A 20,870-nucleotide genomic window follows, 5' to 3' on the forward strand; every position below is an offset into this window, starting at 1 on the left:
CTTCACCTCCACTTCATTGCACAAAATACCAAGAAAACTAATTTGTATTCAGGTTTTTTTAGAAGTGTAGTGGAATTGATATCCATGTTTTGATTAGAGCTTTATGCAAATACTCTCTTCAAATTTTCCGCTACATTTGTGTATAGAGAAATCGTGAAGGTGGTATGTGAAGACATGAGAGTGGGTGTGTGTAGAAGTTGTGAACAATGTTCAATATCTCACTTACTCTACAAATTTGGAAGCTAAATAGTTTTTTTTTGTTGCGGGGTGGAATTTTCTGGGACACAGTGGGATCATTGTACCCTTTATCTAAAGCTACACTTGTTTTGTAGCAGTGCACCTTCATTCTTTTCTAAAGGTTATTCTTTTCTTCATTTTTGTTGAAATTTTCAGCTTTTCCTTTTCATGGATTCTGTATCCACAGATTCACCCACTCATGGTTTGAAAATATATAAAAATGTATTATTATTATTATTATTATTATTATTATTATTATTATTATTATTAAAAATAGAAACTCTTACCATTTTGTAGAAGGGAGTACCATTTAGTCTGAATGAAACGGGAGGTGAACAGCTATGGATTTTGATATCTACAGGGTGTCCTGGAACTAAACTCCATCAGATACCACCAATGGCCTACTCTATCTATTGCATTTATGTCAACCTGCATATAACAATGTGTCCTCCACAATGCCCCACATCTAGTGTTATTGCCTTTAATGCAGATGGTAATAATTTACTTCCTCACTTTCAGAGATATAGTTTTGAGGGTGGGTAGTGGATGGAGCTACAGATGTATCAGAAAACATTTATAAAAGATCTTTAATTTTTATTAAGAAGCTTAATATTTTTCTGCTTGATTTTCAAGTGGTTTAGAATTATTTTAAAATTATTTTAATTGATTTTTTTTTAGTTTATTGTGAAGTGATCAAGGTCCTGAGCATATTTTAGTTTCATTTCCATTCCCTCTTCTTACTCTTCAAGCCTGTGCCTTTTGCCTTAAACTGAAGTGCAAGAGGTCCTGGAAGTTCCCAACCATGAGAGAAATGAAAGACGGAATATTATGTCACACATTTTGGGGTCATCACATAAATAAATAAATCATTCCCTTCTGATAATTTCTCTTATATTTTCTTCTCCATTATGTATTTTGATTTTATTTTTTAAAAAATAACCGTGGTCAATATTTTATATCAGGTGCGTAATTGAGAATAATAATGAATCTTGCCATGTAGCTAATGCCTGGTAAAGTATACTTAATTTGGTAAATTCTCCTGGTTTGAATGTCCTCTACATTGCCATTTACATGTGCTGATTACTGACAAAATGGATTTCTATGTTCCAATTGCTAGCTGTATGGGCTTCATTTTTTCCATGCAGCTGATGTCATCTAAAATAGGTGGATAGGGAGTTAAATATGTATCCATAGTGTCACAAGTGTGACTATGTAATGATCATGAATACTGAACAGTTGCCTATATTAATTCATCTCTAACTGTTCTGTACGCATGATTGCTGTTTGTGACTCTATCGCAGGCATGGACAAATCCAGGTATGGGGGCTGGATGTGGCCCCTTAGGCTATTTTCTCAGGCCCTCCTCTTTCAGACCATCCTATCCTTCTTTCTTTCTCTCTTTCCTTCCCTGTCTCCCCCCTTCCCTTCCACCCTTTCCTACATCCTTCCTTCCCTCTTTCCTACCTCCTTCCCTCTCTCCTTCTTTTTCCTCCCTTCCTTCCTTCCTTCCTTCGTTCTATCCTTCCCTTACACCATTTCATCCTTTTTTCCTTCTCTCTCTCTCTTTTGTCTTTTCTTGCTTCTCCTTCCTTCCTCCTTCCCTCCCTCCCTTCCTTGCCTTCCTCTTTCTTCTTCCCTTCCTCCCTTCCTCCCTTTCATCCTTCCTTCCTTCCTTCCTTCTTTCCTTCTTTCCTCCCTCCCTCCCTCTTTCCTCCCTCCCTCCATTCCCTTCGACACTTTTACCCTTCCCTCTCTTCCTCTTTCTCCTTCCTTCCTTCCCTTTTGTCTTTCCTTCCTTCTCTCTTCCCTCCCTCCCTCCCTCCCTCCCTCCCCCTATTTCCTTCCACCCATCCACCCTACCTTCTCTTTTTCCTTCCTGGGGATATTTAGCTGGGAGAAGAGAAGGTAGAGAGCGAACATGAGAACCAAGTTGCAAGATTTTAAAGGATGTCCCATTGAGGAGGAAAGAGAGGGAAAACTGACTTTCTGCTGCTCTAGAGACCAAGACACAAGGGAGCAATGGATTCAAATGGCAGGGAAAGAGATTCAACTGAAAAGTTGAGAAATAATGTCTTGAAGAGTGGCATAGGCTGCCTAGGAGTGCGATGCAGTCTCCTCTGGAGGCTTTTCCACAGAGGCTGTCCTTTGGGAGTGCTTTGATTGTGTCTTCTTGCATGGCAGGGGGTTGGGCTGGATGGTCCTTGGGGGTCTCTTCCAGCTCTTGGATTCTATATTAGAAGTAGGCAAGATACACTCTTTTTCCCCTGTTCAATATTTTATCCTGACCAAGGGCAACCCTTTTGACACCCAAACATTTCCCGTCTTTCCTTCACTTTCTGCCTCTGAAAGAGAAGATGAAGGGGAGAAAAGGGCAAGGAGGGAGCTTGGGGAAAAGGCCCTCCTTCCCAGCACAACCACCACGCTCCAGCCTGCCATGCCGCCCCCAAGTTAGAAAGTTTGCCCATGCTCAGAGCCGTCCCTAGGCAATTTTCAAGAGTAGGCAAAGAGAATTTTTGCGCTCCTCACGAATTTTGGCGCCCCTCAAAACCAATTGTTGCAATACTGCACCTCTGAGGAGTAGGTGGCGGTGGCGGCGGCAGAGGCAGTTGGAGCGGCTGCAGCGATGGCTGCGGGTGAGCCCGTGGCAGCCTCCTGTAGAGTGCGCACACTGGCGTGGGCCCTCCTTCTGGGCAGCGAGAGTGCTTTCCAGCTGCTGCAACTGGTGGAAGGAAGCTTTCTTCCACTGGTTGAAGCAGGTTGAGATTGCGCACGCCGCCCTGAAGGCCCAGGCTGGCCGGAAGGTGGGACCATCTTGTAGGGGGCATTGTTGAGGTGCTCCCGCGTTCACCTCAACATGCATGCACACATGCATGTGCACACACCCTCAACGGTGCCCCTTATAAGATAGCGCCACAGGCAAGTGCCTAGTTGGCCTGGTGGTTAAACCACCTCTGCCCATGCTTGCTCTATCGCCACAATAACTTCCTCCACTTTGGGCATCAGTTGCATGGGGAGAAGTAAGCTTATTTTATTGGTCACTGTAAAACAGGTGAATGGCATTTCTGTCTAGTTCAGAGGGTCAGGCCAGCAAAGGTGACTTTGTTATGTACAATGCTCCTTTCACATCCACAGGATCAAAATACAGTAGTGTACACAACATAATCCACAGTTCCTTGCACAACACAAGAAGCATAATACATACAATATTGTATTAATAAGGCTGGAATGGCTGCACTGAGAAGCAAGGCTGTGGAGACACAAGGATCTGTGAAGTGGGATGTGTGAATTCAAGCCAAGAAGTGACTTGCTGTGACTTCACACATCCCAACATTTCACAGATCCTTCTGACTTTCTGCAGCCTTGCATCACAGCCTTGTCTCTCTCCTGTCTTTCCCCTTATTTGAAAGTCCCTTATTAATGCAAATAGTGTAAGATAGAATCAAAGATGGTGCCAAGCTCCAGTTGCCAGGTTCAAGTTTTTCATTCTCACCCAATTCTGAGGAGCCAAAGGTGGAGGAACCTAAAAATGCATGCCCAGCATCTGTCTCTGTTGCTGCCCTACACTATTTTAATATCCCATACAGGCAGTCCCTGAGTAACAAACATCTGTCTTAGAAACAACTCATAGTTTAGAAGGGGGCAAGACAACAGGAAGTGAGAGAAATATACTGCTAGGAAAGTAAATTTACCCCTGAGAGAGTTATCATGGGGGAAAAGAGGTGTCTCCACTGAAGCTTTATCACCAAGATAGATGTTGGGGAGTAATCTTGCCACTTTTCATGATTAATCCTCATGACCTTCCCCTCAAATCATGAAATATCTATCTATGTTCTAATTTTCCCCAAAAGGTATTCAAAGCCCTTGTGCCATTGGGTGACATATAGATGTTACTAAAATATCTTTAAATTCTAGATACGAAACATGAAGTACCATTCATTTTCTCTTCCTATTCTTCCTAAGAGAAATTGAATATGTGAAGAGATGGATCTTTTAAATGATATCAGATTCAAACTTATTCAATTCTTCTGCCAGGAACCTTTCATCTTTATTTTCTGCCACACATTGATGTCTTTCTTTAACTGTTCTTAAAATACCTTTTGGCATTCTGCGGAATATCCAGACTGCCTGGGCAGACATTAACAAGATAATTATCATTGGCCTGACTGTCACATAATATGAACAACAGAATGTGATGGGAGGTGAGATTATGCTATTATGGAACTTCAAGCCTTTGTAGAGCCAATTAACCTTCAGATTTTTTTGTTCAGAATTGGTTTATGTCAAATAAGACCATAATAAAGAAGCCATATATTATCCTATTAGTTCTTGGTTATATAATTTTCATATCAACAGTTGAAGAGGAAAATAGCATATGGGATAGGCAAGAAAAACAGCATGTATCTGGAGACCCACAGAAAACAATAGAAATGAACAAACATTTGTCAACCAACTATTCCTTAATGCTCTAATAGTACCTAAATGTTCCTTCACATACCAAAATTCATTTCAGCATCTTGTCCTATAAAAACAACAATGGAGAGCTAAGATATTTTATGGGTACTATGGAACACATTTTATGACGTTAAAAAAGGTTTTCGCTGATGCTAAGTCCAGTCATGTCTGACTCTGGGGGTTGGTGCTCATCTCTATTTCTAAGCTGAAGAACCAGCGTTTTCCGTAGACACCTCCAAGGTCATGTGGCCAGCATGACTGCATGGAGCGCCATTACTTTCCCGCCGGAGCGGTACCTATGGATCTACTCACAATGGCATGTTTTCGAACTGCTAGGTTGGCAGAAGCTGGAGCTAACAGTGGCTGCTCACGCCAATCCCGGGGTTTGAACTTGGGACCTTGACGTTACATCCTCAAAAAAAACCTTTACCTTGTAAGCATGATGGAATTACACTGTAGAATACCTCTCTCAAGATGCTCATATGTATGTCCTAAAATTGAAGCACAATGATTTTGTTGACCAAATATCTAGAAGGGTTACCTGAAAAGGTCTCCCTGAGCCACATCCTGTAGCTAGCACCTATAATGATCTTCATTAATAAGTACATTTAAGTGCATTAAGATTACTGATTAAACTATTGGCTATATATGTTCCAGACAAAGTTATTTCAATCTCCACATATGGCCCTGCTGTTGGTTAGAAGGAAAATGGTACTGATAAAAAAAACATGACTTTGGAGGAAAATGTGATTTAATTCTTTTATGATGTGGGCACTTCTCTTAGTCATAGCTCACTTCTGGACTCCTCTTGTTGAAATCACTGGCTGAAATCACTGGCTAAGTTTTGCTTCTTTTAACTGAATTCATTCTTATTGATCCGCAGAATCTGGGATTTTGAATCTTGCTAGTTCATTCTTTTTCTCAAAAAGAAAAAAAAATGGCATAATGGGCCATAGGTAATATGTCCTCCTTGTCTTTGCAATTTTTAGGCCAGGCGTACAAATACTAGTAGTATCTCCCCATTTGTAATGGGTTGGAACAGGCTGACAGGTTTTATATTCCTCATGGTCAAACATTGATAGCTATTCAGTGGTGGGAAAGAGTTAATCATTATTAGTAATACAGTAGAACCTCTACATACAAATATTCCAACATAAGTAAGTTTTAACTTATAAATCCTCACTCAGCCTAGCATGACATTTTGACATTCATATGCCATTTTGACCTACAAACAGTGCTAAAGAGGCCAGCTCTAACAAGAATGAAGAAACAAACAAAACCTGGACTGGATTCCTGGCTGGAGGAGCTCTTGCTCCTTTTCCTGCAAGGTAGAATCTCCACCTCCATGTGATTGCTTCCTCTGAATGTTCTGGGAGGAGTCCAATATGAAGAATGGCAAAATTTGCTTTAAAAAAAGAATGTTTTGACTTAAGAATATAGTCATGGGACATATTAAATTCTTAAGTCAAGGTATCACTGTATTTATAAGATATCTTTGAATTGCATTTGAGACTGAGGAAATATGGGTTATACGCAGTTTCTACCAGAATGCATCCCATAATTTTTTAGGACTGGATGCATGCTGTATTCAGAAGAGATGTATACTGACTCCATCTAACTCAATTCTTGCATTTAGAAAATATTGTGCATTGACCCATCACACCACAGAGGGCTGGCTATTCCCAGTCCATCAGAATGTCTCCCTACATTACTTTTTCAAAAAATCTAATATTGAGCAGTGAGATAGCCTGGAAGCCTCGAACTACCATTCTCATGAATTTTTAGCTGATGAAATGCATATTCATTTTATCATCACATGTAAAACAGCACCTCAGAACTGAAAGGCAGAATTAGAATTATACAAGCTGTGCCCGGCCATGCATTGCTGTGGCTTATGGGAATCATTTGTTGACCAAGTGGAATAGCAGTGAATAGCCTTGCAGCCTCAAAGCCTGGCTGTTTTCTTCTTATGTGAATCCTTGTTTGGTGAGCTGGAATACAATGGAATAGGCTTGCTGCTTGGAAGGCTGGGTACTTGCGTTCTAGGGGAATGGTATTTAGGCCAATTTGAATTGGACTGAATAGCCTCGTTGCTTCAAAGCCTGGCCACTTTCTATATAGGGACATCCTTCCTTGGGCAGGTTGAATGGGATGGAATAGCCTCATGGCTTCAAAGCCTGGGGAAATCTTGGTTGGCCAGGTTGAATAGCACTGAATAGCCTTGCTGCTTGCAAGCCTGGCCACTTTCTACCTTGTGGAATTCTTTTGCCAGGTTGAATAGCAATGAATAGTCTCAGTGCAGCAAGTATGAATGCTGCAATTAGTCACCTTGATTAGCATTATATTGCCTTGCAGCTTCAAAGCCTGGCTGCTTCCTGCCTGGGGGAATCCTTTGTAGGGAGGTGTTAGCTAGCCCTAGTTGTTTCCTTTCTGGAATTCCCCTGTTTTCAGAGCGTTTCTCTTTATTTACTGTCCTGATTTTAGAGATTACATTGTTCTGTATTATTATAACACAACAATTATTATATATTATATTTATAATCTGATATTATCTGCTTAGAACTGGATTATGTGAGGCCCCTTCTACATGGCTGAATAAAATCCACAGTGAACTGGATTATATGACAGTATGGACTCAAGATAATCCAGTTCAAAGAAGATCCTGTAAATTATGTGCTTTGGCATTCTGGGTTATATAGGTGTGTGGAAGGGCCTTGAGTCTACGCTACCATATAATCCAGTTCAAATCAGACAATCTGTCTTTTATAGGCAATGTAGAAGAGGCCTAACTGAACCCTGGATGTCCCTTGGCCAAGGGGGTTGCTAGGAGATGAAGTGGGCGGAGTCTACCCTTCTAACTGGCAGCAAGGGAAAAAAAACAGTTCTTTCTTGTCCTCTAATTTGGACTTCATTTTTCTTGGTTTTTTTTTAAATTGAAAGTCATATTTTAGATGACTACGTTTTTTGTAGCCAAATTTGGTGTGATTTGGTTCAGTGGTTTTGTTGTTTACTCCATAATAAAACACACATTACATTTTTATTTATATAGATGTGTGATTACTGCATCTCTGTGACATTTTACAAATGGGTTCAAGCAGGTTCAAATGGATTTAAGATCATGTGATAGAACTTATTAAGAATTGCATTCAAAGTGTCTCAGAAAAAGAGTAAAACCCAACGTGATAAGGTCCAAAGGCTGGGAATGGACTATAGAATTAATTTGTAGCTAACCTGCTTGGGCAGTTTTCCTAGTTAATCTGGGAGAAGATGGATCATGCTTGCACATTTAGATTTTCTTTATTTTTTCTGCACTATGTAGCACTTGGCAGCCCGTCTTCCACTAGCTTTGCCTTTCCTATGGGGACTGGATTTGATTGCCAATTGAGAGATAATCTAGGTAGAATTTGTTTAGGGACCCTATTCTACCATTGGCTTTGAGGGGATGCTGGCCTTATCAGAACATGGATTGGAATGCATCAATCAATCAATGCATCCCTGCTGTATACCTTCTGCTACATCATTTATTATCAATTGCAGTAATGTGTCACAGAAAAGAAAAACTCTTGAAGAGGCCTGGAATTATACGTACCTAGGAGTTACAGAACGAGACAACATCCTCAAGCAACTTTCTTATTTGCATATAATGTTTACAATTTATGACTTTCTACCATAATGTTCCAATGCAACTATTGTATATATCTTGATTTTATGTGTTCAGTGAAATTTCCTGTTTAGTGAATTTGGATGGTCATAGTTTGTTGCATCATTTTTTTCCTAAGACTAAGAAAGTTCTCGAGATCCCTCACAAACATATGTACTCAAATCAAATTTCTTCTCTAATGTCATATCTGATAACAAAAGTGCATTCAACACTAACTTTATATATATAATGCAAATGGATTGTTAACTGTATTGCATTTGTATTCATTTTTAATGATTTAAATATTTACCTGATAGGGCCTGCTGCCGAATCTGGATCCCGGGCCATCACAGTGCCTATTATTGTGCCCACTTCAATATCTTCATGTATCTCAAAAAGGTATGAGGATCTGCTGAATATGGGAGGCTCATCAACATCTTCTACAGATATTTTGATAGTTGTTGCATCTTTAAATGGTCCAAGGTAATAAAAACGTGGATCAACATAAAGATTCTCTGCCTCTACCTTCAAAGTATATAGCCTTCGATTTTCATAATCCAGTGGCTACAAGAAAACATAGTGGGAAAATACAATTAATAATGAAAATATCTACTAATGTTCCTTTTGACTAAATGTCAAAAGGAGCAACACCGTTTGCCTTGTATTTAAAACATTTATTATTCAAGTAAATCATTTATTAAATAGAATGGCATATTATAACCTTGTTAAATGTTATGCACATATTATGTATAGCTTGTGTTGTACTGCAGCAGAAAAAAAACACCTTGGTCCATTGTCCTAAAATACTCTTAGATTTTTTTTCAGCAACAAAAACATGTGACATTTTGTCAGCAATTTCTTTCAAAAATGAAAAGATCAAAAGTTTGGAATTATTTTAGAATGCTTGGGGATTGGGGTTGACAAGAGATTTTATTATTTGATTTATCTCTGATAACAGATGAAAAGTGCTAGCTAATTAACAATTTCTAAGGAATGAGCAGGCTGAGAAGAGATGCAGCTTGTTTGACACTAGAGCAAAACTTCATTAGCATGCACTATATAACAGAGATATATTAAAATGGCCTAAAATATATTCTGGGGCCATTTTTGAAATTATTTTCCCTTAAACTTTAATCTGAAATTAGTACTCACAAAGAATGTCGGACTGTCTTGGTGTTTAAATCTATTTTCTCTGAAGTCACAGTATATTGGCAACAAATATTCACTTCCGACATTACCCTGAGACTCCCCTCTCTTCCATTTTAATCTTTCAAGGAGAACTTTATGTCTCACATGGCTGGTCTTCAGATCTGGGACTTTCTGGGGTGAGATATTATAATGCAACTATTTCTCCATCAGATATTGTTTGTCCCTGACTGGACAGCTGCATCCAGAGGGGTCATGGAAAATGATATCATTATGATATCTATATGTTTGTCATTTTTAGACCTGGAGAGCCCTCCCCACCCCAGGAGTGGTATAATGGATTTAGCAGTGGGATAATCCCTGAAAGTGGATAATCAGTCAAATAACTTACTGCAGTTAACTTTCAAGCTCTACATACAGCTCCTGTCATGTCACCTTCATGAGTTCACAAACTTCCAAAATACAATTATATGCAACATTCATTTATTAACATTTGTTCTGATAATAGCAACAGCATTATAAATATGAGACACACTAATGAGTATAGTGCCTTTGGGAATTGCATACACATTGCATCAGTTGAGCAGTGATACAGAAACAATGATAAATAGATGCAAAATTATCTTCACATCAGCCTGTGGAAATCCAAATCTGCATCTTGTGTAATGGAAGAAAACAGCATAATATAAATGCCACATATGGTATAGCATAAGGGTGGGAAATGTGCGGACCTCCAAATATTTTGCAGTAGAATTCCAATCAGCTTGATCCAGCACAGCCACTAGTCTTAGATAATAAAAGGTGTTTTCCAATAACATCCAAAGGAACATATATTTCCTCAAATATAGTACAGCAGGATGGATTTACCTTATAGAGTGTGTTATTTTAGCTTCTTCGATAGGCAGGCATTACTCTTTTAGACCTAACATTTAAGAGGACGGTGTGAAACTTCACAGGATTGTAGAAAGGTATCAGGACATTGATTTTTTTAAAAAAAAATGTTTGACCTGTTTTTCACTATTTTATTGAAGAAAAAAGCCAACGCACACACAAACAAATGGACATTTTTAATCAGATAAAGTTGATACTCCCTAAAAGCCTCTCGCATATGTAATTTGAGAGATCAGGAGTTTGGAAATGTTATTTTTGGACTATATCTCTGAAACTCTTCAACCAACATGATTAGGAAAATTTGGCAAGTTGGAGTCTGAAAAAAAAAGGATTTTAAAATAATGTCTGTCGAGAAACATTATACACAACCATTAAGCAAATCTAAAGGGAAGATATTATTTTTCTTCTCAGGTATTTCATGAATGAGGACTATGTTGAAATGTACTATTTCAGTGTGGCTTTCAACTGCATATGGTAAGTTGTTTATCCTATACTTTGTTCTTTTTTAATTCCAAACATAATGTACTTTCTGGATAGCCCTCGTGTGTGTGTGTGTGTGTGTGTGTGTATGTATATATATATATATATATATATATATATATATATATATATATATGTATATATATATATGTAAATAACGAAAGCTACTTTGGGACTCTAAGCTGAGTCTGGGAGAGGAGTGCCTCCTCAATTACATTTCATGTGTACCAATGGGTGTTAATAATAATAACAACAATATTATTAATAACTATTAGTACTCTGGGGAAGATCCAAATGTTTTAAAAGTTGGTGGGCTCAAAGGGATCAAAATGCCCTCTGTGTGGTGATTGTCACCCTTCTAGCTCAATGGCACAAAAAATTTCATGTTTTTTTTTGTTAGCCAGACAAAAAATTACGTCATATAGATGGCCCATTTTCATTAGCGGGAACCAAATATGAAAATGAGATGACACGAATGAAACTACACAAAACGAACAACAATTCCATACAAAAGCACAACACTAATAATCACATAACATTTTGGTGAAAACATCTGAATATTCATTATAACTCAGCTCTGAAATAATCTTATGCTCAAAACCAGCAGTTCATCAACAATTCTAGATGTTTTATATATGTTGTATACACACTAGCTGGTAGGTTTCATGTAAGGGGAAAGTTGAATCTGTGTCATTGGTGTTACTTATCACTATTCTTAATGCAAGTTTATAATTTTCCTGAAATTATAAAGCAATGGGAAAATATGTGGGAAATGACTTTACCAAATAATGCTATTCTCAGATAATTATTAAAGCAGTTGCTGATGAATCATGGAATAACAATGACAAGGTAATTGGGAGGGGAAAGGCCACTATATTTAATGTTAACCTAATTAAATTGAGTTGAACCTTAAAAGAAGCAACCTAGTATGTGATCAGATGATGCAGGTGCCCATCCAGAGCTTTCTCTGGGTGAATTATCTGAACTCCAAGGTCAATCCATGTCTGGCCATGTACTGGAAAGCAGATCTAAGGAACTCCATCCTAGCTTGCAGGACAAGTGAAGGCAAAGACCCAACTTCTGGGCCTCAGGACCTAACGAGGCAGTTCCAGACTACTACCATTACTTCACCAAAAGGTTAGCAAGGTGTTTTCCACAACTCCTATTTCTTCCCTTAAAACCTGTCAACTGACCACCTATTTAGAAGACTCTATGACAGTAAGGTGCTTTTCTGTGGCATTCACACAGCCAAGGATAGTGGCAAATTTTGTCATCCTTCTCATTGAACTGCTGCTGGCATCACACAATTGTGACACCTCAGCTCTGCACTTCTAGATGAATAGCAAGTTGCCCTCTCCTTCGGGACCAGAAAAGTGCATCCTCCCACACAACATCTTGTGCCTCACAAGTCCAGATCCATACAATCCATTAATGTTCCCATCAAAGTGCTGATGCTATGCAGATATGAATCACACAATATTTCCTGATTGAACTTTTAAAAGGGCTATCACTTGTAATATATACTCTCAAAGTGACTTTGTTTCCTCTTTAAAAAGAACTTCAGTGCTTCACAGTGAAGATACCAACCTTCCTCACTGTTATAATGCCTTCTTGTGTGTCCTTTTGGGTAACAATGTCAAACATATCCCTTCCATCACCATCAACAATGCGATATTCAAGTTCTGCATTTCTCCCAACGTCTGCATCAGAGGCTTTGACACTTCCAATGGGAGTACCAACTGGAGAGGACTCCTGAATACGGAAATGAACAGAGCCTGCAAAGGAAAACAAGAGTAAAAAATACCAAAGAAATGTGTTATTCACTTCTTGCATATATTGGTTAATATCTTAGCATTGCAGTTCCACCAACTAATTTTACAAAAATTTAAAAGGGAAGAAGGTATAGATAGTATACTAAAATCTAAGGTTTGTTTTTAAAAGCTATTCTGTATCATCACAATGAATGTTTTGAAAAGAAGTCTGTACATCTTGCGGTTGCTAACTCCCAGGGCTCATATACACAAGTCTGAAAATCTGGTAGAAAATGGGATTAAATGGGGAGGGGGCTACAAAACGCATACCCATAATGTGAGCTTGATTGTGGAATGACTTGAAAAACACATGATAAAAAGGTTTGCATACAATCCGATATGCAGCTAAAAATGTGCTGCTACAGAGCACTGTATACCCCAGTGCTCCAACAAAAATTATAGTACCTTGTGGTATGCTGGTGTAAACTACTTCAGTTCGGTGCTTATTTTCATTTTAAAATCCCAAAACAGCTGATGGAGGAATGTAAACAGATGGAGCTATGGACACACAGGAAGCATGAGAAGAAAGCAATTTCCATGAGAACTCTGTTCAACCCTTCCTTTGTTCTAATTTCTCATGTATTACTGGAAGGAAATGGAGCTTGACAATACACAGAGAGGAGCAGCATGTCACAAGCAAGTGAACCCAAGGGGAAATGGGGTTCCAGAGGGCTAACCTGGAGGTACCAAGACAGGGGGTAAGGAAGCCGCCTTGAGTCCCCTTCAGGGTAGAGAAAGACGGGGTATAGAGTAAATAAATAAATAAAATAAAATAAAATAAGGAGAAATGACAGAAAATCTGCTTGTACACCTTGCATTATACTTGCATCAGCACTGCAACTTTGGCAAAATGCTTAAGAGGTGCAGTGTATCTCGGAGTGTCATAAGGGGAAGAAAAGAAAACCTCTGGTGGATGTCCCGCCACACCTTTTGTGGTTCTCTTCAATCTGCATTAACCATAACTTTCTGGATGCCATGGGACCATTTCCTGAGACTGAGAGCTACATGTGTGCACTCTCCTTGAGGCATCAGGAGTTTTAATCCCACTTCCTTACACTGGATTAATCAGCTGTCTGGAAGGGCCCCCAGTCGTGTGGAAGTTTGCACAATTTATACTATGCCAATATCACAAGTTTTCCCTCTGAAGAAAAACAAAATTGTGGGTGAAATGCTGGATTCCTGCACTTACCTTAAGTATGTGTCTGTATTTAAGTGTCTGCCTTTAACTGTATGAGCATTTATCTATGTCAGATGTCTATTGGCTATTCATGCATTATGTCATTGTGTGGGCTTTCCCATAAATGCTGGAAGTAAGCAAGATTAACTACCATTAACTGGAAAGCTGTTGAGTAATGAGGCAGACTGCACAATCTATGGCACACCTGGGAAACATCTTCACATTTGGTGGCAAATTTCTGTCTAAAACTAAGTGAGGCCTGCAATTGCCCCACCCCACAATAGGAATTTTACAATGGCCAAGGATGTAAAATGAAAGGGATGTGTATGTGTCCCACAGGCAACATGTTGTTCATCTTTACCCTGTATGAAGAAGGAGTATAAGATGAAATGATGCTACCAGAATAAAGTGCCTGTGGATTATGTCTGCTATCATTGGAAGACTTTCTTATGATGACCACTGTTGTCTATATAAGGAAACATTTTTTAAAAGTATTTCGGTTTTGAAAATAAGCTTTGGTGCTGAAAATGAGCGGAAGGTAACCTCCACAGATTTGTGAAGTAACCCTTCCCAAAGAGTTTTGTCAGGCAATGAATCAAAGGCAGACAATGAAGCAATACATTGCTGAAAAGAAGTGAAATATATAAAAACACAAAGACACACATAGCACCAGTGTCTACCTCATAACAACAATACAAGCTTCAAAATGTTGTGAAAAGAGATTCAAAAGAACTTATGAAATGCCCTTATAATGAGAAAACGGTGAATCTTCTTACTTAATGGAAGAAAGAAAATGGGAGGATGTATTTCAGTACAGTACAAGAACATAATATCAAACACCCGGAATGTCACAATATATAATTCAGCTGTGTTCCACATGGAAAATTAAATGTTGACCAGGAACAAACAGCTTGCACAGTAAAGCTACTACTCCAAATTGGATGTAATGCCAGATAAAGGTTGATCTCACAATGTAAAATAACAATTCAGTAATAAATAAGTCATTTGAAAATGAAGAGCACTGCTGCATCTCCAAATTACAAATCCCATGATTCTACAGCATTGAGCCATGACAGTAAAAGTGGTGTCAGACCATGTTAATTCTACAGTGTAGATACATCGTATGAGGTTTTCATGCATAAGTGCACAGTTTTGTTTTTTGGCCATCTCTGTTTCACTGTAATGTGTTTGTTCTGCTAATTTTAATGTAAAGCAGCTGGATTTTTTTTCTGAAAAGAGCAACTTTCATGCACATGGAAGATAACTTGCTAAACATCTACAAAACAATGCCTACTAAGAAATCTCAGGTTTCTTAGTAGGCATTGATAATGAAGATGGATCAACTTCCACTGTAGTGAAAATGGGCTAAAGTGTCTCTAGCAATTGATAAGAAATATAGTTCAGACACAATTACATCTAAACACAGTTGAAGCAAGTTAAGAAGCATTACTTTCTTTTCTACTTCATTTCTTAGGCAGAAAACTTAAATTTTTAGGGTGCTTTAAAATGATAGTAGATTTTAAAAAAATGTTTTGTACTGTTGTGTCACACAGCTAAAGGACTTTGGTAGTTGTAAAGGAAAATGAAATCACAAGCTATCACTTTTAGAACTATAGGACATTTTATGTTTCTGCCAAACTGTTAATCTCTTCTTAAATCACAACAGTTGGTCAGATTTTATTTTGTGATGTTTTCCCTGGTGGCTCAGCATGTTAAAGTGTGTAGTGTTTTAATAAGGGTTCCATACTAGTCAAAGGATCATCTAAAACTATTATCAAATCATCTTTCTTAGAACTTTGGCCTCGTATGCATAATCCTTTGATGTATTCAGTTTGTCTAATATTCAGAATCAAGATTTCCATTGAGAATATTAACAATAGTGGGGAAAGAGAGCAATTTTGTCTCATTTTTTTCTGGATTTGTCATAAGTTTGCTAAATTTCCATTTACTAGGATTTTTGTATGCTGAGTATTATAAATTGATTTCATCCATAATATGAAGTTGCTCCCAAAATTCATATTTTCAATTATAGATATAAAGAATTCCCAGTTCAATTGATTGAAGGCTTTTTCATCATCCAGGAAGATTAACATCACTTCCTTTTCATTTTGGTGCTCTACATATTCTATGCTGTCTATAACTTCCCTTGTGTTATTTCTCAACTGCCTTTTAGGTAGAAAGTCATCTTGATGAATCCTTTCTTGAGGCATGTTTTTGGGTCTTTCTGCCAATATAGACTTGATTATTTTATAACAATTGTTTCAGAGGGAGATAGAACTATAATTGCTCACCTTTGTCATATCCTGGTCTTTTGGTATTAATGTTATTGTTACCTCCTCCCATGTATGTGGGATTTATGTTTCTTTCAGAACCAAATTAAGTGTGTATTTCAATGGTATACACAATTCTTCTTTGAAACATTTATAATACATTACTGATAAACTATCTGGATCAGGAACTTTGTTGATTTTTATTTTTCCAATTCAGCAGTTTATGTTGTTGCTTTGAGATGCTTGATATGTTCTGTTTTTGTAGATATTTATACATCTTTTCCTGAAGAATTTTTTGATTTTATATAAGTTTGCTTAGTACTTATGAAATGTTCTTAATATTCTTCCATTAATGTTGACATTTCCTGTGCAGAAAATTTTATTTTCTGCACAAAACAACCTTTTGCAAATTTTGTGCAAAGTTCCAAATTGCAAACAGCTTTTAAAAATTGCTAATAGTGTTTGCATGTTTTTCAAAAACTTTCTAATAGTCAGAAGAAAATTACTGAAATTAGTGTTTGCTACTTTCGTGGATCATTCTATAGAATTAGGATGGTAAGCTGGATGAAGGCTTGGGATGTTTCAGTCTCCCTAAGTCATTATTATTATTATTATTATTATTATTATTATTATTATTATTATTATTAGGTATGACACAGTCAAAATGAACCATGACACAGCCACTGGCTACTGTGATGAAAAGAACTGGCAGAGGATAACGGTAAAAGTTCAGCATTACTGAACAATTATGACATTGTCCTACTGATACTGAGTTTTCTGCATAGCTGAATTTGATCAGAATACCTCACACTATTAAATTAACTTGTTCCCGCCACCATTTCAGGACAGGGATATATTCTACTCCTAATGTATTTCCTCAGAAGAATTTCAGTAAGGGCGTTTGTCCATCCAGCTCTGCATGAAGAGAAATATTTCCATAGGACTGGAAACTATATCTGTTTTAGTTTTCCAGTCATGCTAACAGACCTTTCAGTGTTTACAGCTGCACTGTCCATAACTGAATTAATGAAGTCAAAAGTGAAGCCTTGCCACTGTAAAACTGTTCAGTTTATTCATTGTACTTTCACAAATGACTAAAATAGCCTAATGGGATCCCTTGGTCAAGATCACACAGTGAAAAAGACACAACTGATGCTGAAGGGTCAGAACAGAGATGAACACTGACTGCAAATTTGAAAATTGGGAAGAGGGGGAAATTAAGTGATTTCTCCCTGGAATAAATGTTGCAACAAAATCCAACCTGGAACAGCACACATGCATGCAACATATTTAACATTTCTTATAATTTGATCTTTAGAAACATAAAAAACTAAAGTAAAATACAGTTTGATGTGTAGTTTCTCAGTTCCTATAATATAATATCTATTCTGACATTTTTAAAGTCTTATTTCTTTAGACTCACTGGCAATTCCAGAGACAGCATTTTTAAAACTGTGCATAGCACTGTGATATTTCCTAACATGTTTTCTATATTCAAGCATATATATTTCTGGTAATGATTTTAATATGGAATTTTATTTTTAAACATTTCCATAAAGAAGAGCTACATAGCCCAAAACATGGTTCAGTTGTGGACTTTTTAAAATAAAAAATACATTAATAAATATTCTGAACACCTCTAATAGTCTGCTTTGCATAATTTTATACCAGCAGTAGCAGAAAGCAATCAATGAGACAGATATTCCGTGCAGTAAGAATATGCATTACAACCATTTTCAGTAGTCCATAAACTTCTCGAGAGTAGTAAAATGTAGAATTTACATCCTTAAGATAGCTGGGGCTGCTCTGGTGATTCTCACTATTCCTCTTTACTTCTTCTCCCAATCCTCTTATTAAACATGTGTGTGTATGATAGCATGCAATCTACCTTGAAATTCTCATTTTCCTTATTGTTTCCCTTTAACATAAAACAGAGTGATGAGTACATGTATTCAAAATCTCATATAGTAAGTCATAGACAAATAAAAAGTATTGAGCTATTGAATGACTGAATGTAATCAAAAATGTTCTCTTCTTATAGTGCTGTGTGTATTAATCTTGTGCACTTCCAAGCATGCCCAGAATCTGTCTGCTATTGCTTTATATAATGAGAAATGATATTCCCAGTGTCTCACTACTTAATGGATTGAGAAGGCAATTGATTTTTCAAGTTCTCCTGGTTAGAACAAAAAAACACTAGGACTTAAAACGTTGAGGTCCATGCAGCTAGTATTACTCACAGATAACTGTTTTCATGTAACACTTATGGGGGAGTCCGGCCAGAAGGCTAGCTGAGCTTCATTTTTCAAAGCTTTCTTGGAAAAGAAAAGCTCTGTAAGAAGCATTATCTTTCCAAGCATTACCTAAGAATTCTTGGAAAACTGGACTAATTGCATAGCAATCTGGAATAATTATGTCAGTTACCTCTTTATCATATATTTTAAAAATTTCAAGGAGATAAAATTGCATGCAATTATACAATAGAAATTGAAGCAATCTTTTAAAATAATAAAATAAAAATTGAAAATTGCAAGGCCCTGATGCGAAGAATCCTGGACAGATGAGAATCTTCATAGCGTGAGGAGTATTCTATACAGAATTTTGAAATGACATTTTTGTGTGGAAACAGCCTTTTCTGTGCAGAAAATAATATATCTGTGCAGAGAATATTGTTACATGCACATAAAACAATGTCACTTCCTGCTCAAAAAGCAGCATTTTCCTGTAAAGACATGGCTGTTTTCTGTACAAAAAAAGTCACATGGAAATATTTCTCAAACTGTGAATAGTTCTTGAAAACTACACAGACTGCAGGAATGCAGTGTTCAAATACTTTCTCAATGAAAGTCAGCATGGTATAGTGATTTGAGTGTTGAACTAGAATTAAAATCCATTGAGTGAGTCACACTCTCTTGGGCATGTCATACTTTCTCAGCCACAGAGGAACACTAAGGCAACCCTTTTCCGAACAAAATCAAAAAAAAAAACTGAGGGAAATTGCTTCAGTTACACATTGCATCAAAAAAATTACATCCTTTTAATGGATTGTGGCTTTCTGATTATAGAGCTTATCAAAAAGGTTTTCTCCTGTTATTCTGTCTGATCATCCCCCACCCTATAACAATGATGCTCCCGTAAAATTTCATTTTTGCTTTTAATAAAATTGAATAAATCAGCATATAAGCCTTTTGTTCGTGTGTGCCAGATTTTCTAATTTAGGTTTTCTTTAAATTAAACCAGATGGTGGTTGCTGAACTCTTTGCATTCTGGTGCTTTTGTTGTGCAGAAGGGCTGTTAAAGGAGGCTTACTTTGGGGGAACCGAGGTGGATTGTCATTGACATCAGTCAGGGTGATGTTCACTGTCGTGGTCCCCGATAATCCACCCATCTGGCCTCCCATGTCTTTTGCCTGGATAACAACTTGGTACTGCTCTCTGTTTTCCCTGTTCATGTTTGGCAAAGCGGTCCTGATGATTCCTTTAAACAAACAAATAAGTACTTGTTAGTGCTCACAATACTTGCATCATTTAAAGTTGCATGTAAAAATGCATACACATATACAAGCACACATTTTGAAATAATATAACCATTCTAAAATTTCAAAAGATATTTTATAATCTGGAATAATTTAACAAAAAAAGCTAAAACTCAGAAAAAATGATAAGCAGAAAATAGGGGTGTCCTATTTATTACAAGATGATAGCATATTTGATGTAGTATTTTAAATGGTGAGAAACTGAATGCAATTCAATGTTCCCCACAATGGAATTTGTTATATATATATATATATATATATATATATATATATATATATATATACACACACACACACACACACACACACACACACACACACACACATACCATTACATTTGCAAATTTAGTGCATTGAATTTTAAAAAAATAACATGGTAGAGCATTCAAGGAGATTTTTCTCACCTAGATTCCAAAGTGGTACTTTCTAGAATTACATCATTTCATTTTGCATATAATATACAGAACAGCTTTCACACTACATTGCACTTTAAAAAAAGTTATTTCCCCTCTTTTTCAAGTACAAAATCTATCAATACGATTTTCACATTTCACACATCCGGGATTTCATTCCTAAAAGTATCAGGTCATGACACACAGCTGAAAAATAGCTGTGACTGTTCTGCTTCTTTAACATTCTTGTCCAAGGCAGATAAAAAATTGAAACAAAATAATATTCCTATCCCTGACCTGTTTCTGGTTCCACTGAGAAATACGGTTGGCCTTGAAGTATGCTGTAGATGATTCTGGCACTGTTTCCATAAGAAGGGTCATCGGCATCCGTGGCTGTGACTTGCACAACAGAAGTACCTATAACATTCAGATAGGGCTTAGTTTTACATGCTGTTGGAAGATGAGAGTGCTACACACAACATTCAAAGAAACACGGAGAGAAATTTTTCCCCTGCTATTTTTTTTACGATAAGTATACAATAAGACTAAGAGACCTTCCATTGAACCTAATAAGAGCATTTTCATGATAGCAGGAATAACTAAAGATGGATCCACTGTGGGAAAAATAATTACACTGGATCCTGCAGGGACTGGTTGGAGGCAACAGCAGATATCATCAGTAACTCCATGTGAACCCATCATTACATTTGAAGTCCTGAGGTTAGGCCATTTTTTTAAAATAGACCCAGATTATGATTATGAACACTCAAAGGTACTCAGCCTGGTGAAGCCCATGGGATGCATCTATGCAGTTTGGCATCATTTTAACTATCAGGGCT

At 37.3% G+C, this 20,870-nt stretch overlaps 1 protein-coding gene across 6 annotated transcripts in view; it reads right to left on the reverse strand.

Annotated features, from left to right (window-relative positions):
* Window positions 1-20,870, reverse strand: part of cdh10 (cadherin 10) — a 150,589-nt gene that overhangs the window by 20,715 nt on the left and 109,004 nt on the right. For 5 of the 6 annotated variants that reach the window (XM_062977614.1, XM_008114204.3, XM_062977616.1 and 2 more), the window contains 4 exons: window positions 20,329-20,448; window positions 19,414-19,581; window positions 12,434-12,621; window positions 8,640-8,893 (listed from right to left, as the gene is read on the reverse strand). In XM_062977614.1, the coding sequence (XP_062833684.1) occupies window positions 8,640-8,893; window positions 12,434-12,621; window positions 19,414-19,581; window positions 20,329-20,448 (730 nt within the window). Of the gene's footprint in view, window positions 1-8,635; window positions 8,894-12,433; window positions 12,622-19,413; window positions 19,582-20,328; window positions 20,449-20,870 lie in introns of those variants that run through there. The other variant, XM_062977617.1, reaches the window with a different exon arrangement.

Source organism: Anolis carolinensis, chromosome 4 (assembly GCF_035594765.1).
Source record: "Anolis carolinensis isolate JA03-04 chromosome 4, rAnoCar3.1.pri, whole genome shotgun sequence".
Lineage (NCBI taxonomy): Eukaryota > Metazoa > Chordata > Lepidosauria > Squamata > Dactyloidae > Anolis > Anolis carolinensis.